This window comes from Thermobia domestica, chromosome 10 (genome assembly GCF_964235325.1).
Source record: "Thermobia domestica chromosome 10, izTheDome1.hap1.1, whole genome shotgun sequence".
Taxonomy (NCBI): Eukaryota; Metazoa; Arthropoda; class Insecta; order Zygentoma; family Lepismatidae; genus Thermobia; species Thermobia domestica.
The window spans coordinates 130,487,980-130,515,259 of record NC_137463.1 but is presented as its reverse complement, the minus strand read 5'-3'; the positions used below and the strand labels follow the sequence as shown (position 1 = coordinate 130,515,259).

The following is a 27,280-nucleotide window of genomic DNA, read 5'->3' as shown; positions in this document are numbered from 1 at the left end:
CGTATTCATAGAGTATTGTAGAAGTAGTACGATTTTTCGAATGGTACACAAACTGGAAGGTACTTTACGTTTAGTCAACTTCCCTAAATCTGGATTATCTTGTTAATTGTATTCCCATGAATTTATACTTACAGGGTGCAAACAATTATAAACAATGTATATTACAAAATTCAAGTTTGAATGCATTCTTGTTTATATTGTATATAATGGTTTAACCGTACCTCTAGATTCAAATTTGTGAAATCTTTTATGTACGCAGTTGATATTAAACTGGTTACTAAAAAGATCGATGTTTCAAGATATCCAACTACTATAATCTGATACTGATGCTTCCTTCAACTGAGCATATAAGAATTTTCTTCTGAATTTAAAGAAACGAAAAAAAAAGAAAGAACAAAACCTTTTTGAATTGTTACGTATTATCATTTGACACTCAATAATCATAATAACGAAACTGTATCAGATGGGTGAAAAATAGCTAAACATTTTTAATAATCTATAAAATATTACTGATTTCATGCTGAAAACAGTACCATAATGTAAAGCATTTATTAAGAATTTATATTTTATGCTCCACTTAGTCCAATCGTTGATCGTTGGAAGTAGTAGGTGAATGTAAATAAACATGGCGGACCGCTTATCTCTTTATGAGCGAGCTTTCTGGAACTCTATCCATGACGAGTCTGGAATTCACTAAAGAAATAATAAACACTTCTGACTAGAGTATATACACTTGTTTATTAAAAACTAAATTACAGTGTAACGGTTTCGACAACTTATCGTTGTCTTCATGAGACAGGTTAGAGTCTGATGAAGACAACGTTAAGTTGTCGAAACTTTACACTGCAATTTAGTTTTTAATAAACAAGTGTATATACTCTGGTCAGAAGTGTTTATTATTTCCTTAGTGAGCTTTCTGGATGTTGGCTTAGACAGCGTGCACCTAACAAATGGAAAGAAAGAAGTCCAGATTTCACTCGATATGATTTTTTTTTCTTGTAAGGCCACACTAATGAAGTGTACAAGTTTAAATCGGAGGAATGGGAGGCATGGATTCAATAGGTTATTGCCAACGTCTTAATTTACTTTTTTCAGAAAAGTATAAATTGTATCCCTGGCCGTTTGAGGAAGCTGTTAACAACACAGTTGCCTACGTTGAGATTTAACATATTCTTTTATTTTTCTTTGCAACGAAGAACATCTGCAGGTTTCTTTTTAAATATATAAGAATAAATATTACAGATTTTATAACAGTTTTTGAATACCTAGTTATTTTTCACCCATCGTGTATTACATATTGATTATTCATATAAAGAGTTGAGGAAGATATAAATTATAAAAAGTAACATTGATTTAAGTTATAATTTAACAACACGACAAGAAGCAAATACATTTGATTTTAGATTTTAACTATCAAATACTTTTCATATTTCTGTTTTACTCTTGATAATTTCCGTATGTGTAATCATTCTCTCATATGTAATAATTAATATGCGACATTTTTAGTGGGGAATATTGTCGCATAAGAATCTCACTATCGTATACAAGAACCAAAGGGAAACAAATATATATCCATGTGCACCCAACCACAAAAGTATCTCCCCCCCTCCTAATTGCTCTAATTTCATTACTTGGGGTCCAAGTAATTTGCAGTTGTGAGAACGCCTAGACAGATGCCTCAACTTACACGTAACTTTTCTCGGCACTGACAGCAGTTGGTAGACCTGATCCAGGTGTTTATTCAGGTAAAATTGTAAAGTAGGTGCCTAACGAAACAGTTCTCCATTCTACGTAATTGATATTATTATTATTATTATTATTATTATTATTATTATTATTATTATTATTATTATTATTATTATTATTATTATTATTATTATTATTACTATGCGTATAATTGTATGAATTTCGATGGCAACTGTTGCCGAATATTAGAAAGTGAATATGGGAGAACTATGAAATAAAGTAAATAGATGAGCGTAATTTTATTATAAAATTATATGACGAACGCATTTTATCCTATTCCAAACGGTTATCGTCGAATATACACGGTTAAAGGAGCACTCTGTTGGTCAAATTAAAAGGACTCAACGATTTATCCCTCTATAAGGAGACATTGCTTATGTGAGTGTCACAATAACTTACTCGAGATTTCTTTCTTTAAAAAAAAAAAAAAAAAAAAAAAAAAAAAAATAGACGTTCGTTAATGAGGAACATATCACGAAACGTTCTTTAACTTAAGGCTACGTCATAGTTTTCAGCGATGGTCCCGGTTTACATTACAATCCTTTCGGTATGGGCAAGGGTCGAAGCGAATTAGAGTCGAGTTCCAAGTCGAGTCGAGATTGATAAATAGTCAGCAGTCAACTAGTGTTTAGTATTCAGATATACATATCTTTCATGTTTATACATGGTGTTATAATAATAATAATAATAATAATAATAATAATAATAATAATAATAATAATAATAATAATAATAATAATAATAATAAGAAGAAGAAGAAGAAGAAGAAGAAGAAGAAGAAAAAAAAGTAGCATCATTGATAATAATTATATTGTTTATGTAGGATACTTGAAGAAAGTACTTGAAACTACACACAGCATTTGGCTCGATTTTCCTCGTTTTGACTCGACTCGAATCGAAACTCAGTCAAATTCAAGTCGAGTTGGAGGAAATTTTTTGAGTCGAGTTCTCGAGTCGAGCTCAAAGATGTCTGTTTTGAGTCGAGTCGAGTCGAGTTTGAGTGAAAACTCGCTCGAACTCGCTCGTGCCCATTTCTACAATTCTTCTTTACCTTCTAGTTTCCAAAGAAGAGAAGACGATAGAAATTATTTTCACATTCTTTGAATTATATCAACACGTGTAGAAATAGTGTGTACTATGATTATCTAACATAACTACTAGTTTAGTTTCTTGTCTTTGTCTGAGGAATTGATGGCAAAGTGTGAGAGCAGAGAACTGCCATTACAGTGACCCGGGTTCGAGTCCCGGCGTGGCATTTATTAATTTTTCTTTATTGGAAGGTATTGTTTACGTAATTGATATTGTAATTCTGTTATTCTATTATTATTATTATTATTATTATTATTATTATTATTATTATTATTAATAATAATAATAATAATAATAATAATAATAATAATAATAATAATAATAATAATAATAATAATAATAATAATAATAATAATAATACTGCAAAGTCGAGACTTGGCTACATATTTTATATTTTATGAATTTTCTGATTGGATTTCACGTCTTTTTGTTGAACAATCGACACACTCCATTGAAGGGGACTTGGCAGAGGGAAATATCATCCTGTTGCTTTTTATTTGTTTACTTGCATGCTACACCAAGCCTGGACACTACATTTCACCTTTCTATATCTACGGGAAGTACCCTAAAGGTTTTGATGATCATAAGAGAGTAAGTGAATAAGTGATGAGATCAATGAACTTTGCGTATTAACATTTAAAGTATCAGGTTGTTGGAAAAGTCATGACGCATTTCGGTAAAATATGACAAATGATAATTTGTGGATATGCTGGAGTTATTCGGATCATGCAATAGTTATGTCATGATTAGCTAAGATATTGAGCATTTTGTGTAGTAGTATTCTTCTTTGTTTGGTTTGGTTTTACAGATTTGATAACACATAGAAGATGGAAGACCAAAAATTGCATGTTCTCCATATTTTATTGTTTTACTTCAGGCAAGGGAAGAACGCGCAAATAGTGTTTGTGCTTTCTACTGTCCTCAATGTTTCTGTGTTTTTGTCCCTGTTCTTAAATAGTTACTGGAAAAAGTGTAAAAGTGAGTAAAGGAGAGTCTTCCATGTCAAATCAACAAGTCATCAGACTTCACCATCTCAGATTTTTGTAAAAAATGATGCACAGCTTTATTACAGTGGGAGATGGAAAAATCCCAAATATTACCTCTCTCCTCCTGAAAGTGTCCCAATACAGGTTGTTCAAATGTGTCAAAAAGGGCATTTCTTTCAGTTACAGTGATTTTTAAAGATTGTCATAAAATGGTTAATATGTGCACTAGAGACGTGGAACAAACACCATTAGAAAGCTTAAAGATTGCTCTACAAGTTGTATTATATTGAGAAAACTTGTAAAATAAAAAGCAACAATTGAAAAATTAAAATTAAAATATGAATTTTGAATTTCGCATAGAAACCCCATGCCGTAAACGTCGCCAACACCTAGTGGCCCACTTGCGGGAAAACGTCGATCATCGCTATAGCGACGCGTCGAAGGACTGCCACTAGTGTGGCACTGGCGGTAGGGTTTCGTCGAGTCGAAAGAGATATCTAGAGTCGGGATATTGAAGTTATCACCGCATAGCAGCGAGGACTTCATTTTGGTCCGCGCTTCTTCGATTTGTCGCGGAGAATTGCGAAGGGACCAACACGAACTATCGCCAGTCATGTGGATGCGATGCAAAAATGCCCATCTCTGCCATGCAGTACTACCCCATCAGGATCCTGCTGCCTACAGTCGGACAATTTCTCCATGCCGACCAGACGCCGCGGTCGGATTACCGGCGCCTTTCCGCGCGATTTTAGACCGCGACGAATAGTTGTCTTGTCGAGCACTCGGCAAACAACCGGAAATGAGCATTAAATGCGTCGGCGCCGCCGTCGAAAAGAGGTTGGCATAAGGAGTCGGCAGAGTGTCGGAAAGAGGCCTTTCCGACTGTTTTGCCGACTCTGACGTTCGGCAACAGTCGGCAGAGAGTCAGCAAAAGGTATTTTATTTTACGATTTTCGACCGCTTGCCGCCTCGGCAAAAGGTCGGCAACTTTGAACAAGTAGATCATTGTGCCGCCGCGGAAGGGTGCCGGCTTTCTCCGGCGGCCCACCACCGTCGACTGTGGCATTCCCTCTTTCCGACCGCAATTTCCTGATGGGATATAGTAGTGTCATTTTTAAAAAAACAGAATTACAGAAGTGAAGCGCGATTCAGTATGTAACCTGTTCCGCCGCATTTCTTTTAATTCATCCTCTTACTACCCATTCACCCAGTAACGGACTTTGTGCATAGCGAAGAAAAAATGGAATCATGCTTCATCTGAAACTTTTGGAGAGAAAAAAATTGGTACACACAACTAGACTGCGTCTGAGAAAACAAATTGCACACTGAAGCACTTCTTCACTTGCTTCGGTTAAATACACGCCAGTGGTTATTTATTTACATAAACAGGCAACATCAAGTAAACGTTACAACAAAATTTGTATGAATTTATTACTTGATGAAAATTCTATTATGCTTCTATCATTTATTTCAAATATACTAAAATTCGTGAAATGTGATGAGAGCCACAGTGGTATAGTCGCTAAGGCATCTGTCTACCAACCCATGGTCTAGTTCGTGTTCTGGTATAGACGGATATATTTCCGATTTTACCCTGTCAGTAGACCTAGTCTCAGTAAATTGAGTACTTAGGGAAATATGGAGTGAAGGCGCTCGAAGCTGACTATACTTTTTGATGCACAAGTCGAGAAACATGACATTAGGATCTTATCTCAATATCGCCTGTGGGTGTCACTGGTTTGTTTCAAATTAGAGTCACTTCTTTACCTTTAGTGATAGTATTATATCTTGCATCATGGCTCCTCTTGATAATAATACTGAAAACTACTTTCATAATCCATTCATCTATAATCTATTTTCAATATTAATTTACATCAATAGATAGTACTGATAATAAGTAAGAATTTCAGTTCGCATAGAAGATAATATTCTATATATTTATTCCATTTGCACACTTATTTCAAATATAATAATATGTAAACCTGATAACACCATTTACTTCGGATCCTCTTAATAGCACTAATGTGATTGCTTATATTATTTATCTATCTACTATTCGTTTATAGTATAATTACACTAGTCAACAAATTTTAACTTTTTTTCTGCCACATGAGAGAAAACACCTGATCCTAAAGGAACTTTGGCCGCTGAATTCGGATCTGCAATCCGTTTTTCTCTATCACGCACAGTTTTCCCGTGACAGAGGGATTTTCGGGAAATTTCCCCCTAAATTTCCCCTTTTCTTCATTTTTGTACCTCTAGCTCGGGTACCCTTAGGCATATAAACATACAAATTATATTCTAGGTTAGCTTGATTTATACTTAGTAAACCCTGTAAGTTTCATCTGAGTCGCATCATTCTTCATTGAGAAATAAATATATTTCTATAAATATATGCTATGTGTACTGTCCATTTTACCATATTCAATAGGTGCAGAAAAATCACATGTAACTTCCACGGGAATTACAATATAAGCAAGGTTTATACTTCATTGGATTTGTAATGAAACATACTTTACAATGATGTATACACCATGTCCGCCATTTTTATAAGAGGGAAATTCTAGAGGGATTTTTCGGGAAATTCCCTAAAAAAGTAGATTTTTTTGTCTCATGTCACTGTTCATATAGTGATGCAGAAGCGGGAATTGCGCCAGAATATAGATTTATATCAATTCAATAAATCAATAGCTCACTAGTAAACAAGGTTTTTGCCACATGAAAGAAAACATCTGATCCTAAAGGAACTTTGGTCGCTGAATCCGAAAGTGCAATCCATTTTTCTCCATCACCCACATTTTTTTGCGTGAAAAGGGGAGGGGGCTGAGAAATTCCCTCAAAATATACCTTTTTTCCAAATTATCGTACCACTGGCCCTTGAAATATAAATACAAAAATGAGACCATATAAAACTTTGATTTATACTTAAGAAACCTCGCAAGTTTCAGAACAAGCGCATTATTATTTCTAGAGAAATAAATATAGCTGCATGTGTGTTGTTTGTACTACTTATTTTAAGACGTGATGTTGCGTTCTTTGCACCGAAAGAAAAAAACACAATTTCATTTACCCATACAGGCACAAATACGAAAAATGAAAGTATACGACATGGAGTAAGAGGTCTGTGGTTTTCTACCACCTGGCATGTGATTGCATTGATACAGCTGTACAACAACACGTGTTTAGCTGATGCAATAAAGCTGTGCAAAATCGGACTCTACTGATAAATTGTCAGGTCCATGGCAAATAGATAAGGAAGTGTTCTATAACTGCATGCATATTGTAGGTTTTGTTTTAATTTGGATTTACCTGTGACAAGTGGTCGTAAGTGCGTGTGCGTGTGCGTGTTTGTTTTCTTTCTCCGCTATGAAGAGATCGCGGCGTGCGTGTATAAACTCACCGAACACTTTCTGTTGCGTGTGTGGAAAATATACTGTGAAAAGTCAGCGCCGTTCATTAACAGAAACGTTAAAACAAGCTTATTATAGCTATTTTAGGTATCATGTGGGTGATCAAGACAAAGAGTGGGCTCCCCATGTGTGCTGTGTAACATGCTATTCTACTCTTATTAAGTGGAAAAGTGGCGATAAAACTCGAGCTATGCCTTTTGCGGTGCCAATGGTCTGGCGAGAACCAACCAGTCATGCTGAAGACTGTTATTTCTGTCTAACAAAAATTTGGGGACATTCTAAACGAACAAAATCTAATATTGAGTACCCAAATGTTCCATCCGCTCTAAAACCCATACCACATGGACCTGAACTCCCAATCCCTGATCCATACGCACAGTCAGAAGAATCTTCTCCAGCAGAAGAGCAAGTAGATGAGTTGCCCAAACCATCAACTTCCTTTGGTCCAAACTATAGCCCAACCAAAAACACATCTCTTGTTAACCAGTCCAGACTGAATGACTTAGTGAGGGATCTAAATCTGAGTAAGCAACAAGCTGAGTTGCTCGGATCGAGACTTCAAGAATGGAATTTACTGGCTCCTACCACCAGAATTTCAATTTTCAGAAACCGACATGAACAATTTTCAGGTAACTATATAATGCAAAATTCCCTCTGTGCATGTTCAAATATAGATGGTTTAATGGATGCCCTAGGTTTCCAACACATCCCTGAAGAATGGAGGTTGTTTATCGACTCCTCTAAAACAAGCCTTAAGGCTGTTTTGCTACATAATGGGAACACTAAACCATCAATTCCAATGGCATATTCCGTAGAGATGAAGGAAACTTATGAAAGTTTGTCTGTGTTGTTAGCTGTGATACATTATAACAAGTACTGTTGGCAAATTTGTAGTGATTTAAAGGTCATTGCTATACTACTGGGGCTTCAGGGAGGATTTACAAAATACTGTTGTTTTCTTTGCTTGTGGGACAGTAGAGCAACTGAATCACACTACATTCAAAAAGAATGGTCCCCAAGAGAAACATATATGCCAGGGAAACACAATGTTAAGTATTCTCCCTTACTTAATACAGAAAAAATTCTGCTGCCGCCTTTATATATAAAATTAGGCTTAATGAAAAACTTTGTTAAGGCCATGGACAAGAATGGAGAAGGTTTTGCGTACCTTAGAAGTCAATTTCCAAAACTTAGTGACGCGAAAGTAAAAGAGGGGATATTCGTCGGGCCCCAAATTCGGAAACTATTAAAAGGACAACATTTTTGAGACAAAGTTAAATAATGATGAACTATCCGCCTGGAGAGCTTTCAGTAAAGTGGTGTATGGATTTTTGGGAAATCATAAGGCAGAAAATTATCGTCAATTGGTTCAAGAGCTTTTGGATAGCTATCAAAGGTTAGGATGTAGAATGTCCCTGAAAATTCACTTTCTTCATTCCCACTTGGAATTTTTCCCCGAGAATTTAGGAGCTGTAAGTGACGAACAAGGGGAACGATTCCATCAGGACATTCAAAAAATGGAGCAACGTTATCAAGGTAAATGGGATCCTCATATGATGGGCGACTAATGCTGGTTTTTAGTTAGAGAAAGTGACTGGCACTACAAAAGGAAGAATTAATTGTAAGTACAAATGTTTTATTTTCATACTTTGTAAAGCATTTGTGCATTTGATCCATTGTGAGTTATTGATATTTGTTTTTGTAGGTCAATATTAATTTTTTGTTTACTATCTTGAATAACGTTTAAAAGGCGTGGAAACTAAGAATTTTGTTGTATACTTTTGGAGTTAAGATCAGTTTTTTAATAGGATTAATCTGGTGCAATTCCCGTTTCTGTATCACTATATAGTCAGTGACATGAGACAAAAACCTACTTTTTTTAGGGAATTTCCCGAAAAATCCCTCTAGAATTTCCCTCTTATAAAAATGGCGGACATGGTGTATACATCATTGTAAAGTATGTTTCATTACAAATCCAATGAAGTATAAACCTTGCTTATATTGTAATTCCCGTGGAAGTTACATGTGATTTTTCTGCACCTATTGTATATGGTAAAATAGACAGTACACATAGCATATATTTATAGAAATATATTTATTTCTCAGTGAAGAATGATGCGACTCAGATGAAACTTACAGGGTTTACTAAGTATAAATCAAGCTAACCTAGAATATAATTTGTATGTTTATATGCCTAAGGGTACTCGAGCTAGAGGTACAAAAATTAAGGAAAAGGGAAATTTAGGGGGAAATTTCCCGAAAATCCCTCTGTCACGGGAAAACTGTGCGTGATAGAAAAACGGATTGCAGATTCGATTCAGCGGCCAAAGTTCCTTAAAGATCAGCATTCTTCTTTCATGTGGCAAAAACCTTGTTGACTAGTGTTATCATATTCAAACTACCAAAGATATTAAATAGAACTAATGGACAATGGAAAAATTAATTTGAAAATTAAAATCTATTAAACTTCAAATATTTCTTTCAAATATAATGAAATTATCGAAATCTCTCGATATTGGCTCATCTTGGTAACACTAATAAGATATCTTCTAATATTTATTTGTCAATTATTTGTTTACGTTATTATCAATTATTTATTAAAAGCAATAGATAATATCAACATTTAAGTTAAATTTAAATTCAAAATGAGTACATTTATCTACTGCTAAAAAATTATATCATTTTTCAAATATTTTTTTCAAATACAAGGTCTGGCAGAAAGATCCAGCTAGTCTTAATTGCCCGTTAAGTGGTTGCCTTGGTAGCGGCACTTGAAAGGTGTCTGCATTTAACCACACAGGACGTGTCATTTCATTTCCCACCACGGCGAAGACTGCTGTACATCGTGCATTTGTTTTTGAAACATATTTTTAAAAATGCAGACTATGAATGTACGCAGCAGTAACTTCGTATCAATTTTAGATTAGGTTAAAACGAAAAAGTCTAATACCAGCAGCATATTTATGGCAGAAATTTCAATTAAACAGATTCAATTCATTAAAAGAAATTGCTCAGTAAACATAGAAGAGTCAGAGTATACCTAAATGAATCTATGTCAGTCTTGCGACAAACTTGCATTTCACTACTTGGTAACATTACATTCCCAGCTTTCGTTGTGATTTTTTCGTTTAGAGACGCCTGAAAGCTTACGTGCATAAACACATGAATGACACAGACAGCTACGTGACCGAAAGATGCTGTCTGAACGAGACTGCGGCAATAGGAGAGGCAATTTCTGCGCTTAATGTGAAACTTCTGCATGAGGCTTCAGCAGATTATAGCTCATGAAGCTAAGTATTTGGAAGTACCGATTACCTGTACTATCTGTTTTTATCTTCAAAACAAATTATTTATTTGAGTCAATGTAGCATATAAATGTAAGTAGAAGTCTAGTTTTATAAAGCAATAAAGGTAAATTCTATTAGGTTTCAAACATATTTTAGATTTGAATGATTTTGCTGCACTAGTAAAATCCGCTTTGATCATTTCTACAGCTATTGTTTTCTTAACATTTACTTACTTAAATTATACCCACAATAAGTGAAAGTCAGATTTAAATTTAAGTAATGTTCGTTATTTGCTTAAAATTCTATTATTGTTAAAACATATTCGTATTTTAAATATAAAGTTACTGAAAAGAAGTAATAGCTTTGAACTCAGAACCTATTTAACTAGCACTAAATTAATCTATTATTTATATATCTATTGATTTACATGAAGAGGCAATAGGGTTATAGATAGAAAGATATGAATATAGATATAAATATACATAAGTAGAAGATACACTTAAAATACGTTTGACATTCATTAGTTACTACATAATTATCTTATACTTCAATCTCATGTATCATAATAATACCTTGGAATCTTGGAATCTCTTAACGCTACTAATGAGAGCTGTTTGTATTATTTATTTACGTTATACCTATTTCCATTATAATTAAGTAATATAAGTACTTTAAGTAATATAAGTACAACGATATATAAATGCGCGTAGGAGCTAAAATTCTACTACGTTTGACCATTTATTTAAAACATAAAATTACTGAAGAGTGATAACACCTTTAATACTGACTCTTCTTAATAGCATTAATGAGACAATTTTTTATAATTTATTCATCAATTATTCATTTACATTACTACTAATTTGTAATTACGAGTATTAAAACTATTAATGTTGGCTGCAACAGTTATTAATGCTGAACAATTTAGTCAATAGTAAACTATGTACATCAAACCTTTGTTGAACATTATGTCAAACATAAAAGTCAAGATACGTGTGACTTTAATATTTTAAACAAAGTTCTATTATGCTTGAAACAATTATTATAATTATAATAAAATTATAAAATAGAGATTATAATTTTGCTCTTGGATATATTCTTAACAGTAATCATTACGACTAGTGAAATATGCTTCTATACCATTTATATGCCTATTGTTTATTTTAATTACAAAATATTTATCTTTATCAATAGGTAATATTACATAAAAGTTATATTTGGATTGAATCTGGTTTCCAATATTTGGTGTAAAATTGTACAGTACTTGAAGCATATATTTCACACATAGAAAAGTTAACGAAAGAGAGTATCTTTGGTTTTTGGCTACGCTATTAGTAGCGTTAATGACAACTACTCGTATCATTTATCACCTATTAGTTATTATTATTTATTTATATCAATATAAATTATGCATATTACATAAAACTTGACGATTTGCTTAACACGCAGCCAAAAACTAATGTGCGTGGAGAAAAGGAGATACACACCGCAGAACCGTATATTCCAGAACCCAATCGAATAGAAGTGGAAGCCGCTATAAAGAAATTAAAGAAACACAAATCTCCGGGTGTAGATGAAATTCCGGCTGAGTTAATTTTAGCTGGAGGCGAAAAATTGTGGAACAAGATACACAAACTCATTCTCCTTATCTGGAACAAGGAAGAATTGCCACAAGAGTGGAAAGAGTCAATCATTGTTCCAATTCACAAGAAAGGCGACGAAACTGACTGTAATAATTATCGAGGCATTTCTCTTCTGTCAACATCCTATAAAATCCTTTCAAATATTCTGTTAGCAAGATTGACCCCATACGCGGATGAAATTATTGGAGATTATCAGTGCGGATTTAGACGAAATCGATCAACTATCGACCAAATATTTACCATTCGCCAAATACTCGAAAAGAAGTGGGAATACAATACCCCGGTACATCAACTATTTATTGATTTTAGAAAGGCTTACGACTCGGTTAGGAGAGAAACATTATACAACGTTCTTACAGAACTTGGAATACCGAGAAAGCTAATTAGATTAATTAAGATATGTTTAAGTGAATCCCAAAGTAAAGTCCGGGTAGGAAAATTTTTGTCCACGAGCTTCCACGTCGAAAATGGCCTAAAACAAGGAGATGCGTTGTCGCCATTATTATTTAACTTTGTGCTGGAATACGCCATAAGGAAAATCAAAGATAGCAACCAGGGCCTAGAGTTGAACGGCATTCACCAGGTTATGGCATATGCTGATGATGTAAATTTAATAGGGGAGGATAGGAGAACAGTAGAAATAAATGCAGAGATCTTATTAAACGCTTGCAGGGACATGGGTTTAGAAGTAAATGCAGAGAAAACTAAATACATGGAAGTACGTCGGGACCGTAATACGGCAAATTGTGGAGGCGTTAAAATATTAAATAATGCTTTTGATAAAGTGGATACTTTCAAATATTTAGGATCAATGTTAACAGACGAAAATCATATTCACGAAGAAATTAAATGTCGACTAAAAGCAGGGAATTCGTGTTACTACTCGGTTCAAAATCTCTTGTCGTCGCGAATTCTGTCGAGGAATTTGAAGCTTAAAATATATAAAACGATAATCATGCCTGTTGTTCTGTATGGTTGCGAAACATGGTCGCTTACTCTGAGGGAAGAACATAGACTGAAAGTATTTGAGAACAGGATCCTGAGAAGAATATTCGGACCCAAGAGGAACGAGAATGGGGAATGGCGGAAGCTCCATAACGAGGAACTACATAGTTTATACGGTTTACCCAACATTGTTAGGGTCGTCAAGTCTAGGAGGCTTAGGTGGGCAGGTCATGTAGCTAGAATGGAAGAAAGTAGAAACGCTTTCAAAGTCTTGACTGGTAGACCCATGGGAAAACGACCATTAGGAAGACCTAGGCGCAGATGGGAGGATAATATTAAGATGGATCTCGCAGAGATAGGAATACAAAGTAGAAACTGGATGCAATCAGCTAAGGATAGAAGTCAGTGGAGAGCTTTTGTGAACGCGGCACTGAACCTCCGGGTTCCATAGGCCATAGAATTAGTTAGTTAGTTAGTTACATAAAACTTACACTTGAATTATATGTGAGGTTATTTACTGTAAAATTGTATTAAGATTTTTATATATACTAATTAAAATATAATAAAATTCAGAAGAGTGGTTAATGCCTTCAGATATTAACTTTCCTTCATAAAACTAATGAAACTGTTCGTGTAATTTATTTGTTCTTTTTGTTTGTACCTGTGATCTTAATTATTTATTTCAGTCAATAGATTATTGAAATTTGAATTTGAAAGAGACGTAAAATTTCATTATGTTTCAAATATAATAAATTTCAAAAGAGTTATACTATCTTTGACCTTCGCTCATTTTAATAGCACTAATGAGATCATTTTATATTATTTATTGATGTGTTATTTGTTTACATTATTATAATAATAAGTTAAAAATTCCAACGTAGAATAAAAATTGTACTAATTGTTTACTGTAAAATTATTTTGATATTCAACTATTCATTTCAAATATACTAAAAAAATTGGCGAAGTGTAGGAGTACTGTATCTTAACTCCCTTAATATTACTAATGAGATATAATTGTATCCCTTAATCATATATATATATATATATATATATATATATATATATATATATATATATATATATATATATATATTTGCACATGGGAGGTAAAATTTCATTACATTTCAACAGTTTTAGTAGCATTAGTGAGATCAGTTTCTGTCATTTATTAATCAATTATTCATTGCCATTATCAATAATTGTTCATATAAACAAAAAATATAAATGTTAAGTTAGACTTGAAACGTATAAGAATATTACTGTTTGCTGTAAAATTCCATTATCTTATGTATTGTTTCGAATATAATAAACCTGACGACTGGTAATATTACCTTTGTGCTTTCCTTAATTACACTATTGACATAAATTTCTATCACTTAGATGTTTATTATTTCTTCACATTACTACTAATTATTTATTAGTATTAGTAGATAATATCATTGTTAAGTAAGATTTATGTTGTGCCTGAAAGATAAAATTCTATTATATGTCAAACATGTATTTGAAATATAATACAATTGCTGAAAAGCAATAATACCTTTGGATCTTGACTCCTTTTAATAGCACTAATGAGATCTGCTCGAAGAGATTCCAGCTGATGAAGACCGATTCGAGGAACAACATCTTTACCAACGACAACTGACGTTATGAATGTTTTCGAATATTCTACAGCAGGCAAACTGAAAAATGAATCAAAGGCATACTGGTATCAATGTGAATTCACCACAGAACTTTTAAATAATTCTGACTTAACAGAGTTTCTTAAAAATAGATGCGCTTAGAAAACCAACTCTTTTCCGAAGCTTCAACTATAATAAATTATCCATACAGTATTTTAGGTAAGAAATTGCTATCAATCTTCTAAATACATTAAAATACTATATGAAGTTAACGGTTTTAACTAAAATATAGGTTTATTTATATTTTTAACTACTTGCTTCAATCTCGAACATATTTTATAGTAGGCATAACTCAGTAACGATGTTGTCTTGTATGGAGAAAATGATAAGTTATGCATACGTGTTTCTTTGATTTCGTCAATTTTGTTCTAAATTTAAAGGGAAATTATTAAGTAATATTCATGGTTCCCATGAGTTCACGTTTAGCCTAGGGTGATATTAAGAAAGTATTTATATATTTTTTTTATTTTAAAATAAACACTATTGCTAGCTATAACTTGAAATGATGATGCGTGTCCAGATTAACAATAGCAACGTGAAAGAGAATTTATTTGTATAAAAACGAACAACAAAGAATCAAGAAAACGGAATCGAAGGAATTTAGGTTGTCAAAGTATTATCTAAGAGATGTTAAGCTCTTATACAGTCATAATACAGTCATAATATCATCAATGTTTGCTTTGACACAACACTAAAGTAGTTTTGATTTAATATCTTATCATCTAGTCGTAAAGAAAAGTTTTTATCTTTCTTCTGTAATACAGAAGTAGGTCCTGACTCTTAAAAAAAAATATGTTATATATATTATACACGGAATCTGGAGAATACGGGGGTGATACAGCACCTCCCAGTTCCAACGATTCAACAAAACAGTGACCGCACCTGCTGAATCTGCCCTTGCATTGTCATGAAGAATGATGGGTGGGTTCGTCAGGAAGTGGCGTCGTTTTCGTCTTACAGCTGCTCACAGATTGTTTTGAAAAAAATTGCAGTAGTACTCTGCACTAACGGTGTGTCCTTAGGAAAGGGTATGGTTTATGATCACACCATCCCAGTCGTATGCAATGATGAGCATAGCTTTCACATTGGTTGGGGTATTCCGAACTGTTGTTTTTCTCGGTGACCCAGGATGACGCCACTCGTTTGATTGCCATTTCAGCTGTGGTTCATACGCTCTGGCCCAGGTCTCATCAATAGCAGTGATCCGCCCTAAGAAGACCTCACCTTCACGTTGATACCGCTCCATGTGTGTTCTAGCTACATCATATCGCAGCCACTTGTTTCTTCAGTCAGTTCATGTGGGACCCACCTTGAGGAGATTCTACGCAATCCCAGGTTCTTCTTCAGAATTTTCAGCACAGTCGAATGCGCTAGTCCTGTATCGTTAGCCAATTGACGAATCGTGGTGTTCCGATCCGCTAGCACTAACGTGTTCACATTCTGCATATCTTCTTCACTTACAGGAGGATGGCCGGAGCGAGGCATGTCTGTGACATTTTGTCATCCGTCATTAAAAGCTTTGACCCACCTTGCTACTGTACGCTATGGTAATGCACTTGCACCGCAAACATCTTGCAATACTTCGTAGCACTGTTTTGCATTCCTACCTCTAGCATATTCAATTTTCAACCAGCTCCTCCGATCTTGCTTCGTCAACATGAATGTATTCCGCGAGGACTTACGCAGCGTGACTATGGTCAACGAGCACTCACTCAGAACTGCCTTCTAACCGCTGGCGCTGCGCGCACATGGAGGGGAGGACAGGCGAGTTCATGTGCTCTGAGGGAGGGTCGGCATCTAACCTAGCACTGGTACGAATTATAATGGATTGCTTTGTTCCCGAGTATAAGTATGGCACTGTTGCCATTATTAAAAATTCAACCCTTGTAACATAATATAATACATATTATATTATATTATTCTTACAGAACAAGGAGATAACACAAATGTTCATCCAAAGCTTGAATAAATTTTGGAACAAAAGGAAGAATTAATGTAAAATTATTTGGGGAAAGAAATATAATGTAGACGTGTACAGTCGTCTACCCTCGATTACAGACCCGATTATAGTTAGTGATAGGTTTATTGAAAATTATGCGCATGTCGAAATATTTGTATACTCACGAAATCAGTTTCATAAACTATAGAATGTGTTTTAGTCGTGATAGCGCAAAGCAAACTTCTCAGATACTCTTATTTTCTGTCTCGTTTGGCCTCTTTGTTGAAAACGAATAATATACTTTAATTTCGTCTTCTGTCTTATCATTTCATCAATTATTTTATTAATTGGTTAAACTCTTTGTCGAATTCTTTACCAGATGGGTATAACATTTAGTGTTATATCTATTTAGTTATCCACAAAAGATGCCTGTTTATCACACATACAATCAGGCACGTGTGCATAAATTTATTTCGTGAGTAATGCAAAGCTTTTGGGGGAATCCTAATTTAATGAGGATAAATTATATTAAAATTTGTAAAATTACCCCTGAAATTAGACTAAATTTAGAGAAAAGTCAGGGTTTCCGAATGAAGAGGGTCCAGGACCCAGGAATCACCCTCAGTGTATACATCCATGTGTATAATACAATATTCGTTTTGTAATTTTGACTCCTGAATTCATTATGTATTTAAATCTTCATATTTGAATATGTAGAACAGTTTAGGGCATTAATAATAACAAAGCCTACCTGAGTAATCCTCCCGGGGGTGAATAGGAAAAACATTGCAAATTAGAATATTCTTGCCGAAGTAGTATAGCCAAAATAGCAGCTGTGCCAGCTCCCAAAGAATGTCCTACCAACACCAGATCGAACTCTTGCGTTCCTCTTTCGGGATTGTGAGCGAAAGCCTTTCCCAAAATGTTTTCTTCTTTCAATTTCTGTCGAATGTATTCTGCTGCTTGTACCATGCCCTGGGAATATAAAATTATTCTCATCAGGAGGAATTTGTAATAATATTTAAAGAAAATCATATACATAATATGCCTAGTATCGAAAGTATTCCGTGATAAAATATATGGAAATAACTATGCTATACAACAAGTTGCATACTATTTTCTAATATTTGAAACCATGAAACATATTCATGTTGATCTCTATTTACGAACTACGAGTACTAATCATTTTCGAATATTAGTCTTGGAAAATCCGTAATTATCTGAAAGGTAGTAAAATAGTACAGTGTTAAAACTAATGTCTCTTTTCTTTTCTGCATGGACGTTCGCGTAGTGCTATCAAGTTAAATCAATTACATAAGAACGAGAGTTTTTTTTTTTTTTTTTTTTTTTTTAATGGACAATGCACGGCAGGAGATCCTTCATTAGGCTACTATACCAGTGCTAAGGTGAAATGTAAAGGAAATCCATTATGTAATATAGAAGCTGCTTGAAGAGCGATTACTACTACTAAATATTCCAATATATTTTATAGAACATCGAATTACACTATTATGTACTTGCGCGAGCATATGGTCATGACAAAGTGTGGTCAATTTTGAAACTGTGAAAGCTTTTATTTTAGTATTTTATGTTTATCATTGTTACATGTTGTTTCTGTGTTCTGAAGATGGTTACTTAACCAGAGATACCCACAACTAGTAGTTCATCGTACAAATTGCCTCTGAAATTTTAAGAAGAGCCTATAAAAAAAAAGTAGTTGAAGCATTTAAAAACCCGATTGCAACTAGTAATTTGTACAAATCTAGATACTCGTAACTTTTTTCTTTTAACACATACACAAAAATAAAAAAAAACAAAAAAAAACACGAGTTTCAAGCAAGAACTTACTAGAGAAATAGCGTTATATAAAAAAAAAATTCTTTTCAATTTATTGGAAATGAAAGCAGATAAAAGTTCAGTGTCATATTGTACTTATTTCTTTTAGTCGTAAATTGTGTCCTGTTAGATCATATTCTAGAAACGTAAAATTTCAATGCAATCATGCTTCCTTTTGCACTTTCGTTTTGCCTTCGTATTAAGAAATTTTTTGGGTAACCGCAGGGTCATTCTATTCTTTAGATTTAAATTTGTGTGACCTTATTTTACTTAGTCTTCGGCTCATTTTTTAGAAAATTATATCGTTAGAATTACGAAATATTTAATTACGAGCTAGTTCTTACTTTAATGACTCTTTCTATTGTTATTAGCTCAAGAAAAACTGTGTTGTCACTAAAAGAGACGCATAAATATTTTTCTTCTCCAGCAGTAATAGAAATTGACCACATACTTGTTTTCTGTCTTTATAACTGAACAAAACAATACATAAATACTTCGCTGTAGATCGAGTGATCATTAGTCTGAAATCGTTTTGTTAAAAACAATGACATGGAAATAAGATTTTGAGTTACTACACTATTATTTATAAATCATAAGATTATTGCGTCTTTATTTGACTTAAAATTTCGTTGAATTTAGTGAAAATGGTGAAATTAAAGATTCAAATGAGAGATCACCGGAAAAGGATTAAGATAACCTTGAAGAAAATTTGACTAGAAGACAACTTTGCATAGGTTTTAAAGCGGTACGGAAACATATGGAAACATTCATGATAAACACTGGAATGGATCTTCAACACTAGACGAAATTACAAAATAGATGAACAATTCATTTATAATAATCATATCAACTTTCCATGGCGTATATAAAATTCTGCAATAAATACAGATGGTTATCAGAATAATGAAAACATCTGGAATTTGAAACACACCAGATATCTGATTGGCAACGATAAAGTGGCAATACAGCACAGCGATGCTGGTAGTGGTGTGTTAGTGCAAACTCTGTACTACGTGAGAAGGAGTAGAACAGCAATGTGCAGTAGACCGAGCAAATGGTGATAGTGTAAATAGATGACCTCTTTGATTTCAAAGAGAAAGAAATTGTTCGCGCTCGGAACAGTGGTGCAAGCGTTACGAAAGTGGCAAATGTGTTGAATGTGTTGCAAAGGAAAGTATTCAAGGTGATGACGGTCTACAAAACTCACGGAAAACTACATCGGCGAAGAGGAACAATTGTTGAAAAAAAATAGTGACGTGCGAGTATTAAAACAGAGTTCGTGCAACAGCGGTGCAAATCACTGAGGAACTCAAGCAATATTTTCCAGAGTCTATGTCAACAATTACAGTCCACCGCGAGTTACCTGACATGGACATAAGGATTAGGTTACACAAGTGAAACCGCTGATAAGAGACTAAAACGCTTTAGCACATCAGTGATGCTGCAAACTACAGATGATACAACATGGATCGCTGATAGCTGAAAATGTGTGATATGGTCGGATGAGTTATCGTTCATCCTATTTCAAACCACACGACGTATTTATGTGTGGTGGATGCCCAAACAAGCGTATAATCCGTAGTGTCTTCGCCTAACTATGAAATATGGCGTAGGCTCTGTGATGTTATGAGGTCGCAATAACCTGCCTTTCAATATTAGCTAATTATAAGTTCAATATTAGTTCGTCCTGTGCTAACGTCATCAGTCGTGGCATTTCCTGTGATGTTGTTGTCATTTTAGGGGACAGTGTACATCTTATGGACCAGATGTTTCCGGGCAATAACACCATATTCCGGGATGACAATGCGTCCATTCAACAGCTGAGGCTGTTGCGTATTGGTTTAAGGAATATTGCGATGAAGCTAAACACCTCCTCTGGCTTGCCCAATCTCCGAATCTGAACATGGCTGAATATCTCTGGTCCTTTTTGATGACATGAATCCATGACAAATTTCCATCTCCATCTTCTCTCAAGGAACTGAATGATACACTGCATGTTGAATGGTGTAATATTCGTTTGCTACCATTTACAACCTCTATGACTCCACGCCACATCGCTTCAAGACTATTCTGAGGGCGAAAGATGGTCTAACGACATATAAATTTATTAAGATGCAGTTTTTTTTAGGCGTTTCCATTATTCTAATAACAATCTGTATATACTTTGTTTGCAGCAGAAAATTCCAAACTGAAACGTCAAAAAATAATTATTTAGTCATTAAGACAAATACATTGGTGTTCTGATTAATAAGTTCAATATTAGCTAATATATCTGTAGACATGAATTTGCGGATAAAATTGTGGTTCATACAATTTTGTATGAATTTTAGATGCTTGGACTTCAATGAAAATTTCGGGTAGAAACATTCTGCCATTGAATTACTATATCGACATTGTACATACATATTAATGAAATGCCAGATATTAAAGATGCTTGATCTTTGAGTAGTTCTATCCTTTGAAGTTGTTTTGTAGAGCAAGTACAAAATTAGGAAAAAAGTCAGCGGAGTAACTGCAACAATGTTGTGTAAGTGGAAAAAAAAAAAAAAAAAAACGTGATTAGTAGTCCTAAAGTATTCTTTGTTTTCTTCAATATCTTGCCGTACAAATGAACTTTTATGCCAGAGAAAATGACCACTTATCAAAGGATATTGTATGCTATATCTGTTCAGAACAAAAGTTGACTTAAATACTTGTACAACAGTATATTCATATGTGGATTAGCATGTATGGAAAACATGACAATAAAAAATATAAGAAACACAAAATTTGCTTAGATTTGTATACAGAAGAAACTTAGCGTGACCATATGATCATATCCCTTACGGCACCCTGGTAGTGCCATAAGATATTAAAACACTAAAAACTTAACATTTTAAACAACCTTCGTGTGACTGCATATAATTAGAAGTTACCAATGATATAATTAGATCATTTCCAAAAATAACTTCTTTCTTTTCTACTTTCGTTAGGGCAAAATACCTAAAACTGTTCGGGAGTTTTCTAATCGTTCCAAGACAAACAGTGCTTAAAGTGAATTTTCCTGTGAAATTGATATTTCAGAATTACAATAAACGTATAGAAGATGACAACTAATCATATTCCAAATTATCAATATATCCAAAATAGTGAAAAGTGAATTAATATGATTTTTCTTCCTTAATGACACAATGCTTCACTCCCGCCCTCCCCGTTGTGTTCTGTGCAGTTTGCTGGAGACGAACAATTTAGAAGTATTAAATATAGAAGTGAAGTGTTGACTTTTGCAGAAACAAGATGTAGTTACCTTTCTGTGCGCCTTAAATTGGTGCTTCACTTAATAAAATCAGTTTAATTTCCTTTAATATGATATTAATGCAACAGAAACATATTCATCGTTAAATACGTTCAACATACAGTTTGTGTGCAGTGTAAAACTATGTTAATCCAAGATATCAAATTGGTAACCAAACAAATGTGAAGAAAGTGCAGTGCACACCAATATCTCAACATGATGTTTAATGAAGTACATCTTCAGCAATTCTTTCTAAAACCTTGCCGTATGTATAGTATCACGCTTGAAAAGCGCGTAATTATAAAGCAACCCAAGAACAGTGTTATGTGAAATGATGATATTTTGCTCTTGTTTTTTGTTTGTTTTTTTGTGAGTTTAACGTCCCGTTCAGCAGCGAGGCTATATGAGACGTGGACCTACTGATTAATGTGAAATCCGAACCACATGAGCTCCCGCCGGGGATGATATTTTGCGTTCGTAAAAGTGCTAACAGATGAATTGCACATGCGACGCGAACTGGTGAATCAAGGAGCTATACGTGAAAATATAGAAAAATGATAAATATGTTAACATGCAATTGAAGTATAAAGTAATCAACGTATTCTTTATGCATCAGTGTTATTGTTTGTGTGTATAATGTTTGGTAAGTTGTATATTATGATTTAGTGATAGCAAGTGTTTCTATATTTCTAATAATTTTTTTAAATATTATTACATATTTTAGAGCTCTCTAAAAACCATATTCACTACGTATGTTTAATATTTAATTAAGGTATAGATATTTCACTGTTACATTTAGCATTGTACAGGTACAAGGTATTAACTTCCCAGATATTTACTTGTACTCGCACAAAGATGCACTGCAGTCTATTAGCGACTATAGTTTCATTGTGTTCAATCACACGAACCTTACCTGGACCATAAAGCCTAAGTAAGCCATTTCAAAGATTCCTACACCATTATCAATAATTTACTCTTCACAGAAGCGAATCCCATAAACTTTATACCTCTTATACTAGTAATAAAATGTTTTCGACCAAACGTTAAAGATTCATCTTACACCTAAGTATTTGTAATAACTGACAAGACAACTGATTTTCGAACGAAAAATAGAATTTCGTCCACGAGTTGTTTGTTTTTCAAATGTATTCCATTAAATTATCATGAATTGATCACTGAATTACCTATAAACTAGGAAACAATGTTGAAAGTCTGTTCCTACAATAAAGTGTATTTTCAAATTTCTATTGATGTAAGTTGAACTTATGTTTTAAAAAATGTATAAGATATTTGTTTATATCAATATTCACCATAAAAAATCTGTCTTTCAGATCATTGAATGTTTCCTTCTTCATTAATTTCTACTTCAATCTAAAATTCAAACCTCACGTAGAAAACATTATGAAATAGTTTTACATTAATTCTAATATTAATATTAATATACAATAATTCGAAAGTTTCATTGAAAATTTATTACATATAGAAATTAGATAGTATAATGTCTACTTCATTTAATTCTAATTGGCAATTTAAAAGTATAGAGAGAAACGATTTAATTAAAAGCATAGAACTGTTAAACTTGGTATTCAAGGAATTTTCTTCCATAGTGTATGGAAATAAGCTATGCACATACGTGAATGTATACATGTTAGAAGTGATGAACCAAAATACATTATATACCCTCAATTAAACAGAAGAATAAATAAAATTCTGTAGCAAACCTTGTGTCCAAGCCACTCTTCGTTTATAGGATTAAGAGGAAGTGGTTCGCCTTCAGCGTTAAGATCTGTTATTACGTCCTGAAAAATAAAAGACAGTAACATAAAAACGAAAGAAAAAAAAATAAATAATAATAATAATAATAATAATAATAATAATAATAATAATAATAATAATAATAATAATAATAATAATAATAAATGCTAAAGAAATATAAGATATTGCAAAAACATTATGTTTATGAGATTAAAATTGTAAAAAAAAGTGTTTGAAATGTTTTCAAATTCATAATTTATTTTATTAATAGGCCTAACAATCGTAATTTGTACAGAATATTCAATTATCGCATAAAAGGTATAATTCAATGTTAAGTTTCTGGAGTATCAAATAGAGGACTTTAGAAATGTATCTGAGCTTTATAGTCGAGTTAAATGAAAAGAAAACTGTATTGAAGCTAAATTCATAGTCTCCAATAAATGTAATGCACAATAAGTTCGTCTACAGTTAGCTTCTAAGTAAGTATGTAATTTGAGTTTTGTATTGCTAAAACATTTCGGCATTTGAGCGTACAATTAGGATTATTTCACGCTCATTATAATATGGTATAAGTCTTTTTCTAGGGTAAATTTAAAAGAACAGCTTACTCTTGCGTTTTTTTTTTTTTTTTTTTTTTTTAATGATTGTCTCAAAAACGACTCTAGCGATTTTGTTTATATTGCATAAATAAATATTTCATTACCAGTCCTATAATTCGGCGTAAATTATTTTTCCTGGAAAGATCTACAAGGGGTAGTTTACACTTGAGGATCTTTTTCTTTTGGACGATTTTCTCAAATATGTCGCAGGCGATTTCCTTCATATTTCATAAATAAATATTTCATTACTTACTCTATAATGTGACGTAAACTATTTCTGACGAAAAATTCCAAAAGAAATAGTTTATTCTTGGGGATGGTATTTTATCGAACGATTTTCTCAAAAAGCTTTCGGATGACTGTTCAAAATTTATAAATATATCGTTAACAACGCTATAATATTGCATAAACCATTTTTCTTGGAATGTCCACAAGGGATCGTTTACTCTAAGGGCGAGTTCTAATCAGACAATTTTCTCAAAAACTGCTCATCCGATTTTATTTATATTTCATAGGAGCAGTCTATTCTCGGGGAAAGTTTTTTTTTTAATGTCACTGAGTTTTATTAAATATTACTCAGGCCATTTATTTTATTTTATTTTATTTTATTTATTTATTTATTTATTTTTTTTTTTTTTTACATTTCATACATAAAATGGGCAAACTGTTTCCGCTCAAGATGTGAACAAAGGGTAGTCAATTTTCTGAGACAACTTTTTTCCCAATGATTTTCTTAAATAAATAAAAACTTTTCACTCCATTTTCTTCATATTTTATAAACAACTTTTCAATTTGGAGTAACTCATTTCATTTCTTCGAAAAATGTCCACAAGGGGTAATTTGTCTTCGGAGCTTTGTTCCTACTTTACTAATAAACACAATAACAACCCTATAATATTGTACACGTTATTTCAAGTGAAAAATCAACATGGAGTATTTAGTTTTCAAGATAAGCTTTCTTCAAAGTTTTCCATAAACGTTATCATATTTTTGTTCATATTTCATAAATAAATCTTTAGTAATAACAGCAGGATGATCGATTTAAATTAATAAATGGAAACGAGAAAGTTTAGTGCAGTGGTCTGTACCTTTTATTTCATTTTAAATAGTGTATGCATTTTAGTAGATTCCTCGGATATTTATTTAAATAACTTATATAGTTTCAAATGGTAAATAGTTTTAAATGCTTAGGCTACTTAATCTAGTATAATCTTTCTTCATTTTACAAACACTAAATTAACAAGGATATTGTTAAGAGCAACCATACGTATCTTGCCCAGGTTAAGAAAAAAAAAAAACAATTTAATGATATTTGGTGCAAATGAAACTGTTGTAAAAAAAAAAAAAAAGAAAAAAAAACCTCAAAGGTTGATAAAGGGTGATAAATAGTTCCGTTACGCTACTAAAACGCTCAACTACTTACAATGGTCTACGAATACCTACCAGTGTTTCTTTCAGAAAAAATGTTCCGGAAGGGGCACACTTAGTATTCGGAGGGGTACATATTATTTTCACTCGTACTATTCTATTATTATTATTATATTATAGACTATAATAGAAACAGCTCCAAGTGCATTAAGGTGCTAATTCATACGTCTTATTACTCCTCCGGGGCACTCTCAGTGCCTCCAAAACACATGTCTGGAAGAAACACTGATACCTACTCGTCGTTACAGAAAGCCTCTCAAACTTCCAATAGGAGGCAAGTCTTGGTACGCATTATACGTTTTGTATTGTAGAATGAGTTAATAAACATGCCTACAATATCTACTACCACCACAATTACATTATTATTGTACGGAACTAGAGTAAAGGAATATACGAAAATTATTTTTCCACGCATGCAACAGCTGAGTAATTATTAATATAAAGTGGTTTGACATTTTTTAACTTGTACCCCCCCAAATATATTTTTACCTCTTCCCTCCCACATGGCTGGTTGCGAGTCTGCACCTGACAAAAGAAAATATTAATTTATTATTCTATAAGAACAAGATCAGAATATCATACCTTCATTGAAAGTGTGCCTCGTATGCTTACAACAATTTTTTTCTTTACGTAGTCAACGGCAACAAAAAATGGTGTTTCTCCCACATCAACGTGGTACGTTGCATAGATAACATCAACTTCTCCTACTTCCAACAACTTTCTCAGGGCGGCGTAATTACACTGGCAACAGTTGTCGTCGACTATGGTTGCCGAACCGCTTCGGCAACAACAAGGGAAACAACAGCACCTGAAAAGATAAACGAAATTTTAGCTCTTGATCAACTGCTTTATAGATAATTCTATATTTTATTGAACCCTAATATTCAGTATGAAACATAATTTGTTCTACACATGTCGTTTAAGATGTGAAACCTCGTATGCCCAATTTTTGCGATTTTAAGCTTTTGGCATAAACCTGATGAGCACAACATAACCCACGTTCTAACAAACCACCGTACGTCACAAGAAATCGATTGCTGAGAAACAATTGATTATAGTGTTGGCTTCCATGTCGATTATTGGTAACTTCAAGTGATACCTCGTATAGCCGTGAGTTCAATGTATTATAGCCATTTTGTGTTGTGATGAGAGCAGCTGTCAGCGTCTTTTAACCCTTAACTTGGGCATGTATCCTGTGAGATACAGGAATTTCTCAATTTTTTAATGAAAAAATGCTTCGGTTTGCAACACTGTTAGTTATTATTCGTGTGTGACGTAATCTTGTGAGAACATTAGGTGGGTGCTCTCATTTGGTGGTTGAAGCATGCGTTTGTGAAGGCGCCTGTTTGACGTCATTCTGTAAAGATGGAGGTAAGAGCAGGAACTTAACTTCAAAAAGAGGTATTTTCTGTTTTTGAATACAAATAAAGCTATTTTAGTGAATTACAAGACAAAAGAAAGTATAAAGAATAAGCTAGTGAATTTTGGGGGATATATTACTTTTATGATTATTAGGAGTAATGTTTGAAAAAGGATGTATCTCAAGATATACATCCTCAAGTTAGGGTATCTTTTTGTGGAAACCATTGTGAGAGACAACACTGTTGGCTATTGCTACGAAAATCGTTTGCTTTTGAATTATGCTGAGTAAATACACAACTAGGCAA

At 33.4% G+C, this 27,280-nt stretch overlaps 1 protein-coding gene across 3 annotated transcripts in view; it reads right to left on the bottom strand.

The window, feature by feature from the left end:
• inaE (inactivation no afterpotential E) overlaps positions 1–27,280 on the bottom strand; it is a 703,344-nt gene that overhangs the window by 40,603 nt on the left and 635,461 nt on the right. For all 3 annotated transcript variants that reach the window (XM_081728566.1, XM_081728568.1, XM_081728569.1), the window contains exons 8-11: positions 26,196–26,421; positions 23,553–23,630; positions 17,473–17,696; positions 14,641–14,782 (exon numbers count right to left, since the gene is read on the bottom strand). In XM_081728566.1, the coding sequence (XP_081584692.1) occupies positions 14,641–14,782; positions 17,473–17,696; positions 23,553–23,630; positions 26,196–26,421 (670 nt within the window). The remainder of the gene's footprint in view (positions 1–14,640; positions 14,783–17,472; positions 17,697–23,552; positions 23,631–26,195; positions 26,422–27,280) is intronic.